The following is a 21,925-nucleotide window of genomic DNA, read 5'->3' as shown; positions in this document are numbered from 1 at the left end:
ACTGACAGCATGCGACAATTTTCATTCGGCATGGGTTAGTTGTATCGTTCTGTGTTTCGGCTTCATTCCTCGCTCGGGTTTATTCTTCGCATAATATTATTTGTGGTTTTTAGATTGATTGAAAATGCGTAACCCAATGGACAAAGAACGAAAAAGGATGGAAAAGAGGTGGAGAAGAGAGATAATATTTCGAGGAATAAGAAAGAGCGAGAGGTTTGAAAGGAGTGTCACTAAAACTCACTGTTAACGGGGACATCCCTATACCAATAAATGTCCTCAAACCCCCAGGGTGCTCATGAGACCTGTGAACACTCGTCCCAGACGGTCTGAAGTAAAAGTTCAAGGCCTTGAGAAAAAAACATTTAGAAAATTTTAAGAAAAGCGTAGACTTGCAGCCCGGTGACATGTGTTCAAGAAGAAAAGAAATCGAATATGACATTTTTTATATTCTCGTCCGGTACAACGTTTCCTTCTACCTTATAGTATATGTGCAGTAGCGATAAGAAACGGATCCCTCGAACCTTACGTTCGATATTGTTCATTTCAACAACAGTATTAGTCAGGAGACCGGCTTACTATTATACGATTTGACGAACAAAAGTTACAATAAGCCAAATTCCTCATGGTTAGCTCACCTCCATACCACCAGCCGTAAACGTCCTTCCCTCCAAATCTCGAACGTCTTCGTCATCTGAAGAATTTTCGGAATCTGCGAATGTAAAAATAAATCACTGTAAATCACTGCTGTATTAATATATTCGTGTGAGAATTTTCATGCATGAGCTATAAAACGATCATAGATATTCTCGATTGAATCTCGATGCAATATCATTTGGGCTTGGGCTTCAACCGTTCCAACCTAAATTCATTTTTTTTTTGTTTTTGTTTTAATCTGCATTCCACACCCTACGAACTCGTCAAAATACCCTCTAAAAGCTCTTTTCCTGATCCTGTATCAACCGAAATATACACAATAGTCTTCCTAGAAATGTCTATTCTTGAGCATCTTATGAGATTACATTTGGTCCTGTCCATTTTCGTGCCGAAAAAAAGCTACACATAACAATCAAAACTATATTAAACTTATCTTCATTTTGACAAAGGACTACATCCTTCATTTCTATACCGGGGTGTAAAATCTTCATTTCTATACCGGGGTGTAAACAACAGAACGAAATGGTATGATGAACACTTCATTCGAAAAATGTCTACGAGTTATATCCAAAAACTTGTTTCAATAGCCATAAAATTGCTTTCAAAACAGGCTATTGAAATCACCAATCGGTATATAGGCGAGTGCTGCTCGGAAATCCACTCAGTTATAATTGAACAGTGATTGGACCATGTTGTCGTTGTTGTGGTGAAGCTAATTTCGTTCATCATGAAAGCGCTGATGAACGGTGCACCAAGAGCTTATTTGTGCATCTTAGGCCAGAAGAGAATCCATCAGAAGGGGAGTGATGCCACAAACGGTTCCGCTTGAGACATCGGAGCAGCCACCACACATACACGCGCGGAACTATTTTCGTTTGGTTGCCTTCCATCATTGAGAAGATTCCGGAAAGATGTCATCGTTGCTGAAAAATAATCTAACAGTTCCCCTTGGATTTGGAAAATACATTCATGTGAAAGAGTTTATTTTAACGTTTTCTATCCATATAACACTGCAACCAAATACATTTGTTTTTGTGATTTTTCAATCAAGTGCAATGAACAGGTGGTTAGCATTAACCACTGGTGGGCTTCGAGTATCGAGGAGAACCTGGAAAGATGTTATCGTAATCGTCAAGTAGCAGGAAAGCTTCTGAAGATTAGTCTTCCCCATCAGTAGGATATTTTCGTATCCAATATTGGATGCGCGCGCAATGGAAAATGTTTCGGAAAATCGATTATTGCTCAGTCGCTGAAAGTTTCAAACTCAGAGAGTTCATTCGCCTCTAGTTTGTTTTCCAAATTGCCATCGTAAACCACACCTCCTCACGATTCAATCACGGACAGAAAGCATATTTTGTCTATTGGAAATGGAATACAAATCATATCACAATACAAGCAATGTATCATGTATTATACAACTTTCATGTGATTGCTTCTTTTGCTGAAAATTGTGCCTTCAACGTAACGCTCTCGTTTTCGAAGTCCCCCAAGTATTCATTTATTCATTCATTCAGAATTGATTCAGATGCAACTAAAAACAAATGATCACTAAATCAACGATAGTCCTACGTCACCCTTGCGGTTATACCACAGATATAACCCACTTCCTGATTTTTTTTTCATACAATTATTTATTGAATCTTCCGTGATTTGGAAATGACAGCATTATGCATTTGATTTCAACGAAATAATGTATTACATTTGTTATCAAATCTAATAGTTAAAATTTCTCATGTGTTCCAGACCACATTCAAATAATTAGCGTTTATTTCTTCAGACATATTACCATAGGTTGACCGAGTCGTCTTGCTAGTGGATTTAGATGATTCTTCAACTTTTCCGCATATTTCCTCTTCGTTTTATAAAATTCTTCTCTATCCGTCGCCATCCCTAAATCTCGACGTATAACACTACTGCGTGTGCCAGTAATATGTCTTTGCAGCTTATTTTGTACTCTTTCAACAATTTCGATGTTTCTTGCTGAAGCTGTTTGTCATAAGTGATAGCTATAATGCCAAAAAGGCTTCAACATGGATTTGTATAGAAGTAGTTTAAACTCTAGTTCTAATTACGATTTCCTCCCAATTAGCCAATATATTTGATTTGCGCACATCTTCACTTCCGTTCTCTTTGCTTCTATATGTTGGTTAGACTGTGATCTAAGTGTACACTGATATCTTTATAGATTTCAATTGATTTAGGGACTGCAGATCCATTGAATCTGCGCTGCACTGGAGTTTAATTTTCATCAGCACGCGTTCATAACAAACACGTATTCTCTTTTGGTACGAAGTGCACCGAATTCATAATCACGAAAGCGCCGAATGAACACGTCGCAAAGTTCAGATACTAAACATCGCCCGCCCGTCTTCGCTCGATGTAAGCAAAGCATAAAAAGCGCACCTCCGTACCAACCGTATGCGCAAGTGTGAAGAAAAATAACTCAACAGAGAAAGCAAACCAGATTTAAAAATGGTGTAAAAATACGAACAATCGTAAAAATCGAACAATTGAAAAAATTCAACCCCTATCCAAACAGAGATACCCAGTCCTGATTGGTCGAAATTGACGTCATTTCTTTTTCGCGCCCGATTCGTTCTCTCACCTGCAAGCTGCATGGCAATCGAGTAGGAGGCGCCTACTTCACACATACCAAATGATATAAAAGGAAGGAGCATTCGTGGATCTCATTCATTCTTACAACGGACAACAACAAGTGGAGAGCAGCAACAGTGAAAGCGGCTAATATATAGGCGAGCATAGAAGTTGAGCGGTCAAAATGCGAGCTGTGTCTCACATCGAGCTTCTATGGCAGCATAAGCATCGGCAAACAGTAGCAACGGTTGTTGAAACCGATCTACTACTAGTGGCAGCAGCAAGCATCACGAGCGGATCGTTTCAGGCACGCTCTCTCCGTCTGAAGTGCGAGAACGTTTCTTGTCATCGTGAAAGTACAGTATTGAATCTGAGCGGCCAACAATTGAGCTGTGTCTCACATAAGTGGCAGTAGCAGCAGCAGCGGCGGTAAACATCAAGGCTGAACCTCACCAATCGAGCTGTGTTTCGCATCGGTCCACTACTGTTGGCAACAACAAACATCATGAGTAGAGAGTTTCAGGCATGCTCTCTTTCTCTACTGCTGCTGCTGCTGCTGCTGCTACTCAGTCAGATTTCTCATTCTTGTTGGACGCTCAGATCGATAAACATATGTGTTTCTAGTGTGCATTGCTGGTACTCCTGTTCACATCAACCAATACAATTGGATGCGGTTATGGAGGTAAAGGAGACAAAGGATCCGGTTGAGGAAGAGTGTATCGCAAGGTTCCACATGACAATATCCAGTGTATCAAACCCGCTATCCGTTGTTTAGCTCACCGTGATGGTGTCAACGAAACCCTTGCAAACCGACGCACAGAAGCCGAAGATGCCAAAGCCAAGGAAAGCAGCAGCGACTCGGAAAAAACTACCGCTGCCAAAAAGTTAACAACATTCCTCGCTAACAACTTGATGGAGCTGGATGTGCTATTCATCACTCCTCAAGCATTGTTCTCGAAGTTTTTTTTCTCTTCTCCCCAACGAGTTGGTTTTTTTTTCTCGTGTGTTCTATGGTGAATTAGTGCCCAAAGTGCCCAAAGCAGCCAGAACCGAGGAAGCAGCGCCTCTGCAGTGGTCTGGATCGGCGTCTGTAGTGGATCAATAACCATAACGGCATCGTCAACACGTGGTTGACGCTCAGTTGAGTACAACAATAACTTCTGCTATTGTGTTGTCTCCGTAGCGCGTGACTTTTGTGTCTCCCTTAATAGGGTAACAGAGCGCATATCGGAACAACAAATTTATGTGATTATTTTTATTTTATTTAAGTTTTTTTTTTATTTTTTTTACAAGTGAGATAAAAAAATTGTAAAGCTAATAATCGTTTGTTCTAAGAATGGAGGAGGGTGGGGGTCTAGACATGGACATTTCAGACTCCCCCTCGCTTGCTCAGGCAGGGTGTAGTAAGTCCCTTAAACGGACTCATATGCCCGAAGATTCTTCTTCTGGGGACGAGTCAACTCACACTACCAAGCCCCCCTCCAAAAAAAAGATTGCAAACCTTTCCCCTGATTCCTCCAATACTTCCACCCAATCATCGACATCCCTTCCCCCCTCTGATGTTACTGTCCCCACTCAAACCTTGTCCTCGAATTCCTCTCCTATTGTATCCGCTCCCTGTGTCAGGGTTTTTCCGGACGATGCGCCTGGCGCTGGTCCTTGGGTTGTTTTTTTCCGGCTCAAACCTAATGGTAAAGCCTTGAGGGTCGTACAGATTATGACAGATCTGAAAAGATATACCTCTGTTTCCGAAATTTGCAAAGTAAGACCGAACAAACTGCGAGTTGTCGTGACTAACCGAAAGGACGCGAACGATATTGTTGCTGATAAGCATTTCATCCTCGAATATCGAGTTTTTATTCCCTCCCATAACGTAGAAATTGGGGGCGTTATATCTGAAACGGGTCTGACGTGCAAAACTATAGAAAGTATGGGGTTGGCAGGTTCAAGAGGCTTCCTTCGATGGAAGTCAAAATCTTGGAATGTCGCCAACTTGGAAAAGTTACCCAGGAAGAAGTAGAAAAGAAATTTACGCCGTACGACTCGTTTCGAGTCACTTTTGCTGGTGCCGCCCTCCCTGACTACTTTATGGTGGACAAATTGAGGCTGCCGGTGCGACTCTTCGTGCCAAAGCCCATGACTTGCAACAAATGCAAGTCAGTTGGTCATACAGCAGCTTATTGCGCCAACAAGGAGCGCTGTGCCACTTGCGGAGAGCAACATGAGGGGAAATCCTGCAGTGCGACTGAGCATAAGTGTCCATATTGCGGGGGATCCCCACACGTGCTCTCAGCTTGTGAAACTTACAAGAGTCGCTGGTATAAACAAAAGCGCTCTTTGAAGGAACGCTCGAAACGCACTTTTGCGGATATTTTAAAGGGCGCTTCCCCACTGGCTCAACAACAACCATTACCAACAAACAATGTCTTTGCTTCACTGCCAGTTGACGAATTGGAAGCGGATACAGCTAACGAGGGCACACCGTTTATTTTCAAAGGGAATTCCCGGCGCAAAAATGTGTCCACTCCCAAAGTTCAACGACAAGTCCCATCGGTGGTACCCCATGTTAGCTTGCCTAAAATATCGAGTGCAGCGGACAAGCAAAATCAGGTTCCTCCTGGCTTCCGTGGGAATAGTTCACCTTCGAACGACCCAGCACTCGAGGGGACATCAAAAACCCCAACTGTCCCTTTTTTTGCGTCCAGCTCAACTTCCCAATCGGGATTTATAAAGTTGACTGACCTTGTGGATCAAATCTTCACGTGTTTTAATGTTTCCGATTCCATCAGAATCATTGTCATCTCAATGCTTCCAGTACTAAAGACAATTTTGCAGCAATTGATGCAAACATGGCCCCTCCTTGCAATGATCATCTCTCTTGATGTCTAATTCAAATAGAGAGGTCGGAGATATCACTGTTTTACAGTGGAATTGTCGTAATCTTATCCCTAAATTGGATACATTCAAATTAATTCACTTAATTCACAATTTAATTCAAATTAATTCACAATTCATAAGTTCAATTGTGATGTTTTTGCTCTGTCCGAAACTTGGCTTTCTTCGCGAGATGATCTCTCTTTCCACGATTTTAATATTACACGCTTGGACCGTGTTGACAGATACGGAGGGGTGCTATTGGGGATCAATAAGTACCACTCATTTTTTCGAATTGACCTTCCACCTATTGGAGGGATCGAAGCTGTTGCTTGTCATGCAAACATCAGAGGCAAAGACCTCTGTATTGTCAGCTTGTATTTGCCTCCGAGAGCTACAGTTAGCCGCAAGCAACTTATTGACATGTGCTCACTCCTTCCTGAGCCTCGATTGATCTTGGGAGACTTCAACTCTCATGGAATTGCCTGGGGGGAACCGTACGATGACAATCGTTCATTGTTGATATATGACCTTTGTAACAGCTTCAATATGACCGTTTTGAACACTGGGGAAACAACACGTGTGCCTAAACCTACTGCTAACCCAAGTGCTCTTGACCTCTCGCTTTGCTCGAATTCACTATCGTTAGATTGCAAGTGGAATGTAATCCAGGATCCCAACGGTAGTGATCACTTGCCAATCAAAATTTCCATCACCATTGGGTCGAATTCTTCTGAATCTATAAACATGGCATATGACCTCACAAGACACATTGACTGGAAAAAATATGCGGACGCGATTACTCTAGCCATCAATTCCAGAGATGGTTTACCTCCATTGGAGGAGTATAACTTCCTTTCTCGTTTGATCCATGACAGCGCGGTTCGCGCTCAAACGAAACCCATCCCAGGTTCCACTATTCGTCGAAGGCCTCCCAATCCATGGTGGGATAGCCAATGTTCAAAGCTTTATGTAGAAAAATCGAATGCATTTAAAGCTTTTCGGAAACGAGGAACCATTGACAATTTTCAAACGTATTTAGACCTTGAAAATCAATTTAAAAACTTGATCAAAGGTAAAAAACGTGCTTATTGGCGAAATTTCGTGGGAGGTTTGTCACGAGAAACGTCAATGAAAAAATTATGGAAAGTGGCTCGAAACATGAGAAATCGCCCTTCATCGAATGAAAGCGAGGAACATTCACATCGATGGATTTTTAATTTTGCGCGAAAGGTTTGTCCTGATTTCGCTCCCGTGCAAAGAATTGTTCGAGATATACCACAAGATAGGTGCGATCTTGATTCCGAGTTTTCGATGGTAGAATTCTCTCTTGCTCTCCTTTCAAGTAACAATTCGGCTCCAGGATCGGATAGAATTAAGTTCAACTTGTTGAAAGTGTTAGGAAAATTATTTATGTATAGTTTTAAAACATATATTTAAGAATTCGGCTCCTTTAAACTAAAGTAACTGAGCATGTAAAAATAAACGATTTTTATATATAAAAAAAAAGTTAACAACTGCTACATCCGACTGAAACACATTAGCACGCAGCAGATTCAGTACAACCCATTTAACCATTCCAGTCCTTTTCAGGACTTTCGATATTGCTTTGAAACGAAAGAGTTTAATTTATTGTTTTCCACTTATCATAAAAATGATATAAAACTACGATCAAAAATACTGTTTACTTTTATATTTTCTTTGATCATGTGCAACTAACAGGAAACTTATCACGTCAGAAACATACTTTCCATCAACCAACCTGACTGGATGCGGTAAGGGAGGCGAATGACATATGTATGCATATATATATATATATATATATATATATATATATATATATATATATATATATATATATATATATATATATATATATATATATATATATATATATATATAGCGAAACGGCTCCGTCCATGCCTCCTCAAGGAATTTTCTAAAATAATATTTTGCCGATGCCTTTGCGCGAACTACACGGGCGAGTAGCACCATAATAGCAAATCAAATGTCGAAGTTCGTGATATGGGTGCGTTCATCGCTATTCGGTTCGGCGTCGGTTTAACCCTTTCATTACGGCAGTGTGCTCCGCCGAAGTGCTACCCCTGTACGGAGCACTGCGCCGAAAAGTATGCACATCGCGCTGGTGTGATCGAAGAGCAGTATGAATTTCATGTCGTCTAAAGACGACGCTCGTACACACAGCTCGTCGCGCGGATGTCGTCTATAGACGACGCTCGTAACGGAAGCGTAACTTAACCATCAATAACTACGCTTGGCAACATTGAAATCTGGCAATTTTCATATAAGATTTTTCCCCCGCATGTTAAAAGTGGTTTTTCATGTACATAAAAGCGCAGCGTAGTATGTCAACTGCTTCCCGGTTAGAAAATAAATGATCGTTAGAAAATAAATGAGCGACCCGTCCAATTTCAAACGCTTATTGCTCATTTATTTCATGATGGATTGATGAGATGTTTGCATCATACGTTGTCGGCACTCCATAATAATTTTTCACATTGAATAAAATAATATATTATGTAACTAACAATCGAACAATTAAAAAATCTCAACCACTATCCAAACAGAAGATACCTAGGCCTGATTGATCGAAATTGACGTCATTTCTTTTTCGCGCCCGATTCGTTCGTTCACCGGCAAGCTGCATGACAATCGAGTAGAAGGCGCCTACTTCACACATACCAAATGATATAAAAGGATGGAGCGTTCGTGGAATTTATTCATTTTTACAACGGACGTGGAACGGACAACAGTGGAGAGCAGCAGCAGTGGACGCGGCTAATATATAGACGAGCTTTGAAGTTGAGTGGTCAATTGGCTAGCTGTGCCTCACATCAAGCTTCTATGGCAGTATGAGCAGCGGCAAACTACTACTACTACTACTAGTGGCAGCAGCAAGCATCGCGAGCGGAGCATTTCGGGCACGCTCTCTCCATCAGAAGTGCGAGCACACGCTTCTTGGAATCGTGAAAGTGCAGCAGTGAACTTCAAGACATCGAAGCATCGAATGTGAGCGGTCAACAATTGAGCTGTGTCTCATATCGAACTTAAGTGGCAGTAGCAGCAGCAGCGGCGGTAAACATCGAGGCCTAACATCAACAATCGAGCTGTGTCCCGCATCGGTCCAGTACTGATGGCAACAGCAAACATCATGAGCAGAAAGTTTCAGGCATGTTCTCTCTTTCTGCTGATGCTGCTGCTCAGTCAGATTTCTCATTTTGTTCGACGCTCAGATCGGTAAACATATATGTTTTTAGTGTTTTAAGTGTGGTCACATCAGATCAACATCAACCAACATGACCTCATGCGGCAAGGAAGGCAAAGGAGGATCGAAGCGTATCGCAAGGTTCTACATGACAATATCCAGTGTATCAAACTCGCTATTCGCCGTTTAGCTCGACGTGATGGTGTCAACGAAAACCACCAAAATAAAAACAGAAATAGGCAGCAGCGGCTCCGAAAAAGCTACCGCTGCCAAAAAACAAAAAATACCCAACAACCAAACCAAACGGCCCTTTTCAGGGCCATCAGATCATTATCAAAGAGTTTAACAATATATTTTTTCAAACATCCAAAATCAGCATGCGACAGATAGCCTAACGTAATCCTACGTCAACTATGCGGTCGTGTCTCGGACAAAACCTTCTGTGACTTTCTTCCAGTAGATAAGAACACATCATTTCATATGCTTCTAGTAGCATATTTTTAATTTTACAGAGCAGTCCTTCGTGCCACACTTTATCGAATGCTTGAGCTACATCAAGAATAAGCGCTGGAGAATATCCGCAGCCTTCGAACACTTTTCAAATTTTTTCTACCAATCTACATGTTTTTTTCTTGATGTAGAACTACGTCTAACCGTTCAATATAGGGGCCCATTTCAATATCTCAGTGTGAAAAAGACGGGTGGGTAATGTCGGGGACATAACCGGAGTGACGTAGGACTATACAAAGGGGACAGCTCTTGTTAAATATATATTTTAAATATATTGTTTTATTTTCTTCTCCTACGTCAATACCTACCTGTCTACCTGAAAAATGGATTAGTGTACTGTTTACTCTTTATGAACATGTTGGTGGTTCTGAAAAGAACCTTTGATGTTGTGTTTTTGCGTTTTTTGGTTTCCCTTTCGACAGTCCCCTCTGGGCTGGTTTTATTGTGGCTCTCCACTGGGCTAGAGGCGAATGAACTTCAAAGTTTAAAGCCTCTTAAAAACAAAGACAGAAAGAAAGAAAAATACATTCATTACGATTTGTTCGCTCGTTAGATCTACATGCACTCACTCACTTATCACTCGATATCTTGTTCGGATAAACCTTTCTGTTTAGCGATTTGTTGCCACTCGCCACAGCTTTCAAAGGTGGAAAATTTCTTCCCATCCAGCTTTGTGACATGTTGTACAGTAAATTACATTCAATGCGACGTGCCGAAGCACCACTCAGTGTCGCATTGGAGGCGATTTTAACCTGTAATTGAACATTTGCGATGGCAGCGGTACAGTGTCGACTTTCAATGTGGGGTCATAATTTGGATCTCTATGTTTACAAAAATCTCCAACTAAATATGTCGCATTACATGTCCGTCCTATTAGTTAAATGTCGAACTAATTGTAAATTACTGTACTTTCAATCTGGAAACAATTTAAGAATTGGTGAAAATTGAATTTTCAGGAAAGTCCCCAACTATTAATAAGCTCAGAACAACTGCCAAATTCACATACTCATCAGATCCTGGCAAACAAATTATGAAAAAATCAATTTGTGTTTTATTATTATTTTGGATATTATTTTAGAAAGCATTGAACTGTATTTCGTAAACTCTTTTTTGAAAGGTTTAATGGCCCTGATAAGCGCCGTGTTTTATGGAATGGTTCCAATTCAGAAAACTTAGTACTCGTGGTTTTGAAAAAAACCATTTCGAACGCCCTCGATGCCGCTTTGTTCTGGATTTGCCACCAAAGCAGTTTGTATAAAGAACAAACTTTTTTCTTCTGCTACCAGCTGCCGTTTTGCGATTGCGTTTGCCACTCGCCACTCACTGCAACTGCCTGTTGTTTTGATGTCCACCGAACCGAATGTGTTCTGTTCCGAATGCGGGTTTTCTTATCGTCGCGAACAGCTTTGCCAGCTAACTCGATCACTTCGGCAGCCGAAACTATATAACGCCGGCTAGGTGGACTGGTGCACTGGTACTAACGCGCTCGGCCTAGCTACCCTTGCGGGGAACTCCAGATCAACACGGTTCGAACGGGATTTTGCCTTTCCCTTCATTTTTCCTCCTTTACCATTACCTCCTTACCAGACATGGCTGCTTGGGTTGGTTTGTTGATGTGTTGTGATGCGAACCGATGTGGTGTACGGTTTGGATGAGAATGATCGTTAAGGCAGCGGAGCGGGGATTTTTAAGCTGACTGGCTGGCTCGAGAACTACGCATGTGTGAGACTGCGACCAATGTTTCGTTCATTTTTTTCTTTTTCCTTTCCAATTGTGCTTCATTCTATTTCGCTGCTGCTCTGGTTGCCCGTTTTGGTCGGTACGATTTGAGGACCACAAAATAAACCAATCAAAAATGGGCACATAGTGCATTTGGACAATGCTTGATATTTCACAATTACTCAATTATTTATCTCAAGAAAAATGAAATGTTATTCGTGGATATATTTCCTATCAATTGATGCAAAAACCTTTGCGATCTATTGAAAAATGCTCGAGTTATAAGCGTTCCAAATCTTGCATTTTTTCCTACTTGTTCAGTGCCTAGATTTCCATTTCACCCCCCTATATCTTCCGGTTAGACGTAGTCCTACGTCAAAAGTGTTCAGTTTTTGAACGCTAGTACCTCCCCAATTAATGAATGGATTTTGGTTCCAAATACACATATTGATGGGAAATATTCTCAGCAATTGTTTATATGCTACACATTACGGATTCTCAGCTAATATAAAGTTCAAATTGATGGAAAATTGGAAGAAAGGATTTCCTACTTTCCCATACATTTTTTCTGCGCTCCCGCAGCGAACAGCTGTTCATTACAAGCAACCACTGGTACGGGCGAAACGTATGGACAAGGTGAAGGTGGGGGACAAAGAGATTATGAATAAATATAGGCGGTCGCTACAACGTTAACTATATGGCTATATAAAGTGAGCGATGGTTGTGCTTTGCCACTTCCTACATACTTGATAAAAATTATCTTTCTGATAGAGCGTTCAATGTTTCTATAAACAATATTTCATCGGAAAAATTCATTGTGAATGCAGGTGTTCCTCAAGGATCCATCTTGGGACCAATTCTTTTCAATATCTACACTTCAGATATTCCCGCACTCCCATCTGATGGGAAACTGTCACTATTTGCAGATGACACTGCCATCATTTACAAGGGCAGAAGTATCACAGAACTAAGATCTAAACTTCAAAGAGGGTTAGACGCTTTGTCTGGATATTTCAATAATTGGAAAATATGCATAAATGCCGCAAAGACACAAGTTATATTGTTTCCCCACAAGAACACTCCAAAGCTTGTTCCTCCTCAAAATATGACAGTCAGTCTTAATGGCAATAGTATTGAATGGTCTTCAGAAGTAGTGTATCTGGGTCTAACTTTCGATCGAAAGCTTACCTTCAGAGCACACATTGACAAAACAGACACAAGATGCAACATTTTAATCAGGTCATTGTATCCCTTGATCAATAGATACTCTCGATTATCTCTAACGAATAAACTTGCAGTATACAAACAAATAATATTTCCAGTTATCGCATATGCGATGCCCATTTGGGAGTGCTGTGCTCCAACTCACAAATTAAAACTTCAACGCATACAAAACAAAATTCTTCGTATGATTCTAAACTCTCCACCCAGAACGCGAAATTCGGAGATACATCAGCTGGCCGGGATTAAAACCTTGGATGAAATTATCAATAACAATTGTATGAAATTTGAACAGAGTTGCGCTCTCTCAACACACGGAATAATACAAAATCTGTATGAGTATGCTAGCTGACTTCATAGTCGTTACCTTTCAAGGTAACGGCTTTGGGAAGATATATTTATTTCCAGTTAGATAACTAGTGTAAGTTGGGATAATGTAAATTATTTTGGGGAGGGTATCTTATAAGTTAGATTTAGGTAAAAAAGGTAACAAAAAACTAGAAAAGTTTAGGCATGATTTTACAATAGGAATATGAAACAATCGAATAAAGTGTATGATACAAATCATTACAAAACTTGACATTGCAACTTAAAGATGTAGAACCCTAGGTTGATCACTTGATATGTAGTACTTGATTATAATGTAAACCAAATTAAGAAATAAAAAGAATTTAAGTGAAAAAAAAAGTGCTTCGCCACATTCTATTATCGGACGCCGAGTAGGAAAGACGCTATCCTGAGATTGATTTCCAGCATAAGAGATATCGCTGCATTTGCAGGGGATGTATGCGGTGCGATACCCCAAGAGGGAGAGTCTTTCATTTCTATACCGGGGTGTAAAATCAAAGTTTCGAAAACGAAAGCGTTACGCCGGAGACCGAGATTTTGAGCATTAATAGCTCCTAAACAACTGAAAGAAATGGTATGATGAACACTTCATTCGAAAGATAAAATGTCTACGCGTTATATACTTGTTACTTTTTGATCCAAAAACTTGTTTCAATAGTCTTAAAATTGCCTTCAAAACAGGCTATTGAAATCACCAATCGGTATATAAGCGAGCGCCACTCGGAAATCCACTCAGTTCTAATTGAACAGCGATTGGAGCATTTTGCAGCTGTTGTGGTGAAGCTCTTCGTTTATCATAAAAGCGCGAATGAACGGTGTCACCAAGAGCCTGTTTGTGCACCTTAAGGCCCATTTATACGTTGCTAGTAGCTGACTTCACAATGAGCAGCTACTGACCCGGTGAACTCGCTTGACAAATGGTTGACTCGCCTTGTCCGTTCACACAATGTGAGCTGCTGACAAGAAACCAGATACCACGACACGGGTTTACCAGAGATGCCAGGCGATTTTTCAAATGTCCATCAAATAGTCAGAAATAGGGATTGTTAACCGGTTTTACCGTTACCGATTTTACCGGTAATACCGGGTCATTTTTCATTACCGAATTACCGGTAATTTTACAATCAATAATCGATAATTTCGGTTATTTTCTTTTTTACACCATAAAAAATATTCGCTTTTATGCCGTTTTGAAATACTATTCGAGAATCAAAATAAGACGTTGGCTTAACAATCAATAAGTAACAAGTATATAACATTTAGACATATCATCTTTCCAAAAAAGTGATTATCATACCACTTCGTTTAGCCGAAAATGAATTTTTAACGCTCAAAGAGGGAGTCGATTCCTTCTCTGAAAAAAACCCAGCGCAAATAGTAGCCCCTCCCCAACCTTCGACAATTGGAATCATCGTTGATCCGGAGCAGAATTATTAGCGCTTGAGAAGGAATGGATTTCTTATCGGAATTACACAGCAAAAAACAATCCCAACTTCCCAGCAACGACGATCGATTGCGGCAAATATAATAATTTTATAACGCTGCTTTCATAAATGTGATTTCTTCGATATGGTGATAATAATATCCACTACACCATATAAAACATTTCGTATTCTTCACTATCAAACCCATAGTCAATGGAACCCAACGGTATCGAATTATCATCGATACTTCGATTTTCGCTATTTTAAAGCTCCTGAAACAAGTTTTCGGGTTAATAATTAACGATCATATAATTTTTGGTCTTTAAATAAATAAAGGAAAAGAAATAACTTTTGGACATTTTGTCTTTCGAAAGAAATGTTTATCATACCACTCCGTTCAACCGGCAAAGAGGTATTAACGTTCAAACCCTTGCACTCCAGCGTCCCTCTCGTTTTCGAAACTTTGAACTTACTCCCCGGTACAGAAATGAAAGACGTAGTCCTACGTCAAAACGTTTCGTATACGCTGGAGTCGCTTTTTACGCGGGGGATACGTGCCGCGTAAACAAAAACCGCGTAAATTCCAAAATCCGCATAAAAATAAACAGGGTAATTTTCAAAATCCGTGCGAAAATCTAACAAACAGTAAATTATTAGTTTGAAATGCAACCCATATTCTAACAATTGATTAACTGATTTTTTTTGCATGCTACTATCATGATAGCTGTATTTCCTATTATTTCTCGGCTACTAATCAGTCATACAATACAAACTTATTTCGTGAAAAGTCACATTAATTAGCATACTGAATTTTTACACGGTTGATATGTGCTGCGTAAAAAAAACCGCGTAAATTTCGAAATCCGCGTGAAAAAAACCGCGTAAATTCCGCAATCTGCGTAAAAAAAACCGCGTAAATTCCGAAATCCGTGCAAAAATAAACCGCGAAAGTTCCAAAAACCGAGTAAAAAAAGCCGCGTAAAATAAAACCGCGTATAAAAAAACCGCGTAAAAAGTGACTTTAGTGTATATGAATAATCATTCTGCTCGAGGTCGTGAAACAATGATGACTTCGGCGTCTTCTATCAAACTTCACGAACTGCATTGATCAATTTGAAATCGTTCTTGATGAAATGATGTGATGAAATTTGATGATTATGGTGTTGATTCAATAGTTGGACAACAGGAGCGAAAATCCACTGGACGATGTAGAATCTGCAGATGAAAAACTTGAACGACGATTGCAGCAAATTGCAACTCAGCCCAAGCTCAACGTCTATAAATGGATTGATGATTGATGACGGGTTGACCCTCAGACAAGAGTTTTCTTACAGAGGGCATCAAAGGCAAATACATGGCAATGGTATTCGATGCTCTTCGTACTGTACACCCAACATCATTCGACTCTGAACGTGTGTTTTCTTCTTCTGGAAATTTCGATAATGAGATCCGTTTCAGATTAGAAGACGACAAAACTAATATTATTTGTGTCCCTATGTACAGGATCTTTCAGATTAAACGCTCACGCTACAAATTTTAATAACTTCTACAAAAGTGAACCGATTTTTATTTTTAAAAAACGAAAATTGAACTTATTTTAGGATATTTTCGATGTGGCCACCCCTTTTTTCGATAACGCGTTTTAAACGGTGAACAAAACTCTCCATGCTAAACTCTAACATTACGACTTCGATGCTGTTGAAAATCCGAGTTAAAACTACTGAACTAATCATTATCAATAAAAGCCATTTCTTCAAGAAAATGGTCTATTTCAAAGTATTTTTAACCGGTAATTTACCGGTTTTACCGGTAATGAAATTTACATTACCGAATAACCGGTTATTGAAATTTTGGCACGATAATGCAATCCCTAGTCAGAAACAGCAATCAGGTCCGAATTTGTCAGATGATTGATCCGAAATCGGCTTCTTTATTGGCAGTTTTCATCTTAGGTTTTCAGTTGAATTTATCATTACACAATTTTATAGCGAAACACACGCTGGCCGTGTTTAAAAATACTTTGTGCTGAATTTATTTTATACTGAAGGTACTATCCGAAAAAAGCAGAAAGAAAAAAGGATTCGGGCCAGGAATTGGATGCAAAGAAAAGAAGCAACAAATACAATATTGAAGTAACTCTACAATGATGATCTCCGAGAGTACAGAGCAGTGTTGAGAATAACACCTGAAAAAGTGAGAAAACTGTTGGATTTAATTGCTCCACAAATATAACGCCAAGATACACTCATGAAGGATGCTAAACCTACAAGAGTGAAACTAGAAATGATGTGCCTTTCTTCTGGAATATCGTTCAGATTATTGTCGAATTTTTTTAAAATCTCGAAAGCATCCATAGCTAAAATAATTCCGAAAGTATGTGGTGCTCCAAATGGCAGTCTAAAAGATTTTTCAAAATTTGATTTATTTCGCCTTGACAGCAGCTTCGTGTACCAATTTGTGAAATAAAAATGTTAGTAGATTTGCAGGAGCAATTAATACGCCTCAAAAACTAAAATAATGAATGAAAATCTACTTTTTCTAAATCGAATATGTATTCTGTTTCTTAGAACAATACTTTTTTGCAAGTTGTGAGTGAATTTTGAATTAAAATTGTGCCCGATAATGATTTTATATTTAGATCCCCAAGAAAACTATTTTTAAAAAACGTGCCCCGTCAGCGTGCAAAACTAAATAATAACGATTCCGTTTAGAAACTATGAGGGTTTAATTTGTTCTTCCAATAATTTTCAAGTCTATAAATATCTTCGCATATTTTCAAATATCTTAAAAATAGAGAAATGTAAAGACAATGTCAAGATTTGGCATCCCTGATTCGAGCGCTAAAATCTGTTTTTGACGTTTTGAGGGATGCGAGTGCGAGTAAATTCAAAAAACTTTGAAGTAGCTCGCACACCGAATCACACATGACACTAGCTGGCATGATGTGTTCACACGGTGTGAGTAGCTGCACTGCAGTAACTGACTAGACCGACTCGTATGTTTACTCGCACCGTCTGAACCCGGCTTTAGGCCAGAAGGGAATCCATCAGGAGGAGAGTGATGCCGCAAATGGTTCCCTGGGAAGAGATCGAAGCAGCCGCCACACACACACATACACGCGCGGAACTCTTCGTTTGGATGCCATTCAGCATCGAGAAAATTCCGGAAAGATTCAATCGTTGCTGAAAAATAATCTGCCAGTTCCCCTGGGAACTGAAAAATACATTCATGCGAAAGAGTTCATTTTAATGTTTTGACGTAGGACTACGTCTTTCATTTCTATACCGGGGTGTAAAATCAAAGTTTCGAAAACGAAAGCGTTACGCCGGAGACCGAGATTTTGAGCGTTAATAGCTCCTAAACAACTGAACGAAATGGTATGATAAACACTTCATTCGAAAGATAAAATGTCTACGCGTTATATACTTGTTACTTTTTGATCCAAAAACTTGTTTCAATAGTCTTAAAATTGCTTTAAAACAGGCTATTGAAATCACCAATTGGTATATAATGTTTTCTATCCATGTAACACTGTGACCAAATATGTTTCAATCAAGTGCTATTAACAGGTGGTTATCGAGTTGGCATCAACCACTGGTGGGCTTCCAGTATCGAGGAAAATGTGGAAATATCTAATCGTTACTGAAAATAATCTGCCAGTTCCTTTGGGAATTTTCAAAATATATTCATGTGAAAGAGTTTAATTGAATGTTTTCTATCCATGTAACACTGTGACCAAATACATTTGGTTTTGTGGTTTTTCAATCAATCGCAATTAACAGGATAGCTTCAGAAGATTATTCTTCCCCATCAGTAGGATATTTCCGTATCCAATATTGTATGCGCCCGCAATCGATTATTGCTCAGTCGCCGAAAGTTCCGAGCTCAGAGAGTTCATTCCCCTCTAGTTTGCCTTCCAAATTGCCATCGTAAACCACACCTTCTCTCGATTCAATCACACACAAAAAGCATACTTAAGCGATATTCTGGTGGTGAGACACATTCATTTTTCGTGAGGACATCGACAAGACAACATCGTTGCCTAACGTGCTGGAGGAGGTGGACGGCGAAGGATCGACCATACACGCGCAGAACTCTTTCCGTTAGGATGCCATTCAGCATCGAGAAAGTTCCGGAAAGATCTAATCATTGCTGGAAAATAATCTGCCAGTTCCTTTGGGAATTTTCAAAATATATTCATGTGAAAGAGTTTAATTGAATGTTTTCTATCCATGTTACACTGTGACCAAATATGTTTCAACCAAGTGCTATTAACAGGTGGTTATCGAGTTGGCATTAACCACTGGTGGGCTTCCAGTATCGAGGAAAATGTGGAAATATCTAATCGTTACTGAAAATAATCTGCCAGTTCCTCTGGGAATTTTCAAAATATATTCATGTGAAAGAGTTTAGTTGAATGTTTTCTATCCATGTAACACTGTGACCAAATATGTTTCAATCAAGTGCTATTAACAGGTGGTTATCGAGTTGGCATTAACCACTGGTGGGCTTCCAGTATCGAGGAAAATGTGGAAATAACTAATCGTTACTGAAAATAATCTGCCAGTTCCTCTGGGAATTTTCAAAATATATTCATGTGAAAGAGTTTAATTGAATGTTTTCTATCCATGTAACACTGTGACCAAATACATTTGGTTTTGTGGTTTTTCAATCAATCGCAATTAACAGGATAGCTTCAGAAGATTATTCTTCCCCATCAGTAGGATATTTCCGTATCCAATATTGTATGCGCCCGCAATCGATTATTGCTCAGTCGCCGAAAGTTCCGAGCTCAGAGAGTTCATTCCCCTCTAGTTTGCCTTCCAAATTGCCATTGTAAACCACACCTTCTCTCGATTCAATCACACACAAAAAGCATACTTAAGCGATATTCTGGTGGTGAGACACATTCATTTTTCGTGAGGACATCGACAAGACAACATCGTTGCCTAACGTGCTGGAGGAGGTGGACGGCGAAGGATCGACACATACACGCGCAGAACTCTTTCCGTTAGGATGCCATTCAGCATCGAGAAAGTTCCGGAAAGATCTAATCATTGCTGGAAAATAATCTGCCAGTTCCTTTGGGAATTTTCAAAATATATTCATGTGAAAGAGTTTAATTGAATGTTTTCTATCCATGTAACACTGTGACCAAATACATTTGGTTTTGTGGTTTTTCAATCAATCGCAATTAACAGGATAGCTTCAGAAGATTATTCTTACCCATCAGTAGGATATTTCCGTATCCAATATTGTATGCGCCCGCAATCGATTATTGCTCAGTCGCCGAAAGTTCCGAGCTCAGAGAGTTCATTCCCCTGTAGTTTGCCTTCCAAATTGCCATCGTAAACCACACCTTCTCTCGATTCAATCACACACAAAAAGCATACTTAAGCGATATTCTGGTGGTGAGACACATTCATTTTTCGTGAGGACATCGACAAGACAACATCGTTGCCTAACGTGCTGGAGGAGGTGGACGGCGAAGGATCGACACATACACGCGCAGAACTCTTTCCGTTAGGATGCCATTCAGCATCGAGAAAGTTCCGGAAAGATCTAATCATTGCTGGAAAATAATCTGCCAGTTCCTTTGGGAATTTTCAAAATATATTCATGTGAAAGAGTTTAATTGAATGTTTTCTATCCATGTAACACTGTGACCAAATATGTTTCAATCAAGTGCTATTAACAGGTGGTTATCGAGTTGGCATTAACCACTGGTGGGCTTCCAGTATCGAGGAAAATGTGGAAATATCTAATCGTTACTGAAAATAATCTGCCAGTTCCTTTGGGAATTTTCAAAATATATTCATGTGAAAGAGTTTAATTGAATGTTTTCTATTCATGTAACACTGTGACCAAATACATTTGGTTTTGTGGTTTTTCAATCAATCGCAATTAACAGGATAGCTTCAGAAGATTATTCTTCCCCATCAGTAGGATATTTCCGTATCCAATATTGTATGCGCCCGCAATCGATTATTGCTCAGTCGCCGAAAGTTCCGAGCTCAGAGAGTTCATTCCCCTCTAGTTTGCCTTCCAAATTGCCATCGTAAACCACACCTTCTCTCGATTCAATCACACACAAAAAGCATACTTAAGCGATATTCTGGTGGTGAGACACATTCATTTTTCGTGAGGACATCGACAAGACAACATCGTTGCCTAACGTGCTGGAGGAGGTGGACGGCGAAGGATCGACACATACACGCGCAGAACTCTTTCCGTTAGGATGCCATTCAGCATCGAGAAAGTTCCGGAAAGATCTAATCATTGCTGGAAAATAATCTGCCAGTTCCTTTGGGAATTTTCAAAATATATTCATGTGAAAGAGTTTAATTGAATGTTTTCTATCCATGTTACACTGTGACCAAATATGTTTCAATCAAGTGCTATTAACAGGTGGTTATCGAGTTGGCATTAACCACTGGTGGGCTTCCAGTATCGAGGAAAATGTGGAAATATCTAATCGTTACTGAAAATAATCTGCCAGTTCCTCTGGGAATTTTCAAAATATATTCATGTGAAAGAGTTTAGTTGAATGTTTTCTATCCATGTAACACTGTGACCAAATATGTTTCAATCAAATGCTATTAACAGGTGGTTATCGAGTTGGCATTAACCACTGGTGGGCTTCCAGTATCGAGGAAAATGTGGAAATAACTAATCGTTACTGAAAATAATCTGCCAGTTCCTCTGGGAATTTTCAAAATATATTCATGTGAAAGAGTTTAATTGAATGTTTTCTATCCATGTAACACTGTGACCAAATACATTTGGTTTTGTGGTTTTTCAATCAATCGCAATTAACAGGATAGCTTCAGAAGATTATTCTTCCCCATCAGTAGGATATTTCCGTATCCAATATTGTATGCTCCCGCAATCGATTATTGCTCAGTCGCCGAAAGTTCCGAGCTCAGAGAGTTCATTCCCCTCTAGTTTGCCTTCCAAATTGCCATTGTAAACCACACCTTCTCTCGATTCAATCACACACAAAAAGCATACTTAAGCGATATTCTGGTGGTGAGACACATTCATTTTTCGTGAGGACATCGACAAGACAACATCGTTGCCTAACGTGCTGGAGGAGGTGGACGGCGAAGGATCGACACATACACGCGCAGAACTCTTTCCGTTAGGATGCCATTCAGCATCGAGAAAGTTCCGGAAAGATCTAATCATTGCTGGAAAATAATCTGCCAGTTCCTTTGGGAATTTTCAAAATATATTCATGTGAAAGAGTTTAATTGAATGTTTTCTATCCATGTAACACTGTGACCAAATACATTTGGTTTTGTGGTTTTTCAATCAATCGCAATTAACAGGATAGCTTCAGAAGATTATTCTT

At 39.7% G+C, this 21,925-nt stretch overlaps 1 protein-coding gene across 8 annotated transcripts in view; it reads right to left on the bottom strand.

Annotated features, from left to right (window-relative positions):
* Positions 1 to 21,925, bottom strand: part of LOC129777691 (inactivation-no-after-potential D protein) — a 362,102-nt gene that overhangs the window by 123,426 nt on the left and 216,751 nt on the right. For all 8 annotated transcript variants that reach the window (XM_055784115.1, XM_055784119.1, XM_055784117.1 and 5 more), the window contains one exon: positions 636 to 709. In XM_055784115.1, coding sequence (XP_055640090.1) covers positions 636 to 709 — 74 coding nt within the window. The remainder of the gene's footprint in view (positions 1 to 635; positions 710 to 21,925) is intronic.

This window comes from Toxorhynchites rutilus, chromosome 3, assembly GCF_029784135.1.
Source record: "Toxorhynchites rutilus septentrionalis strain SRP chromosome 3, ASM2978413v1, whole genome shotgun sequence".
Taxonomy (NCBI): domain Eukaryota; kingdom Metazoa; phylum Arthropoda; class Insecta; order Diptera; family Culicidae; genus Toxorhynchites; species Toxorhynchites rutilus.
This window is presented reverse-complemented; position numbering and strand designations above follow the sequence as displayed.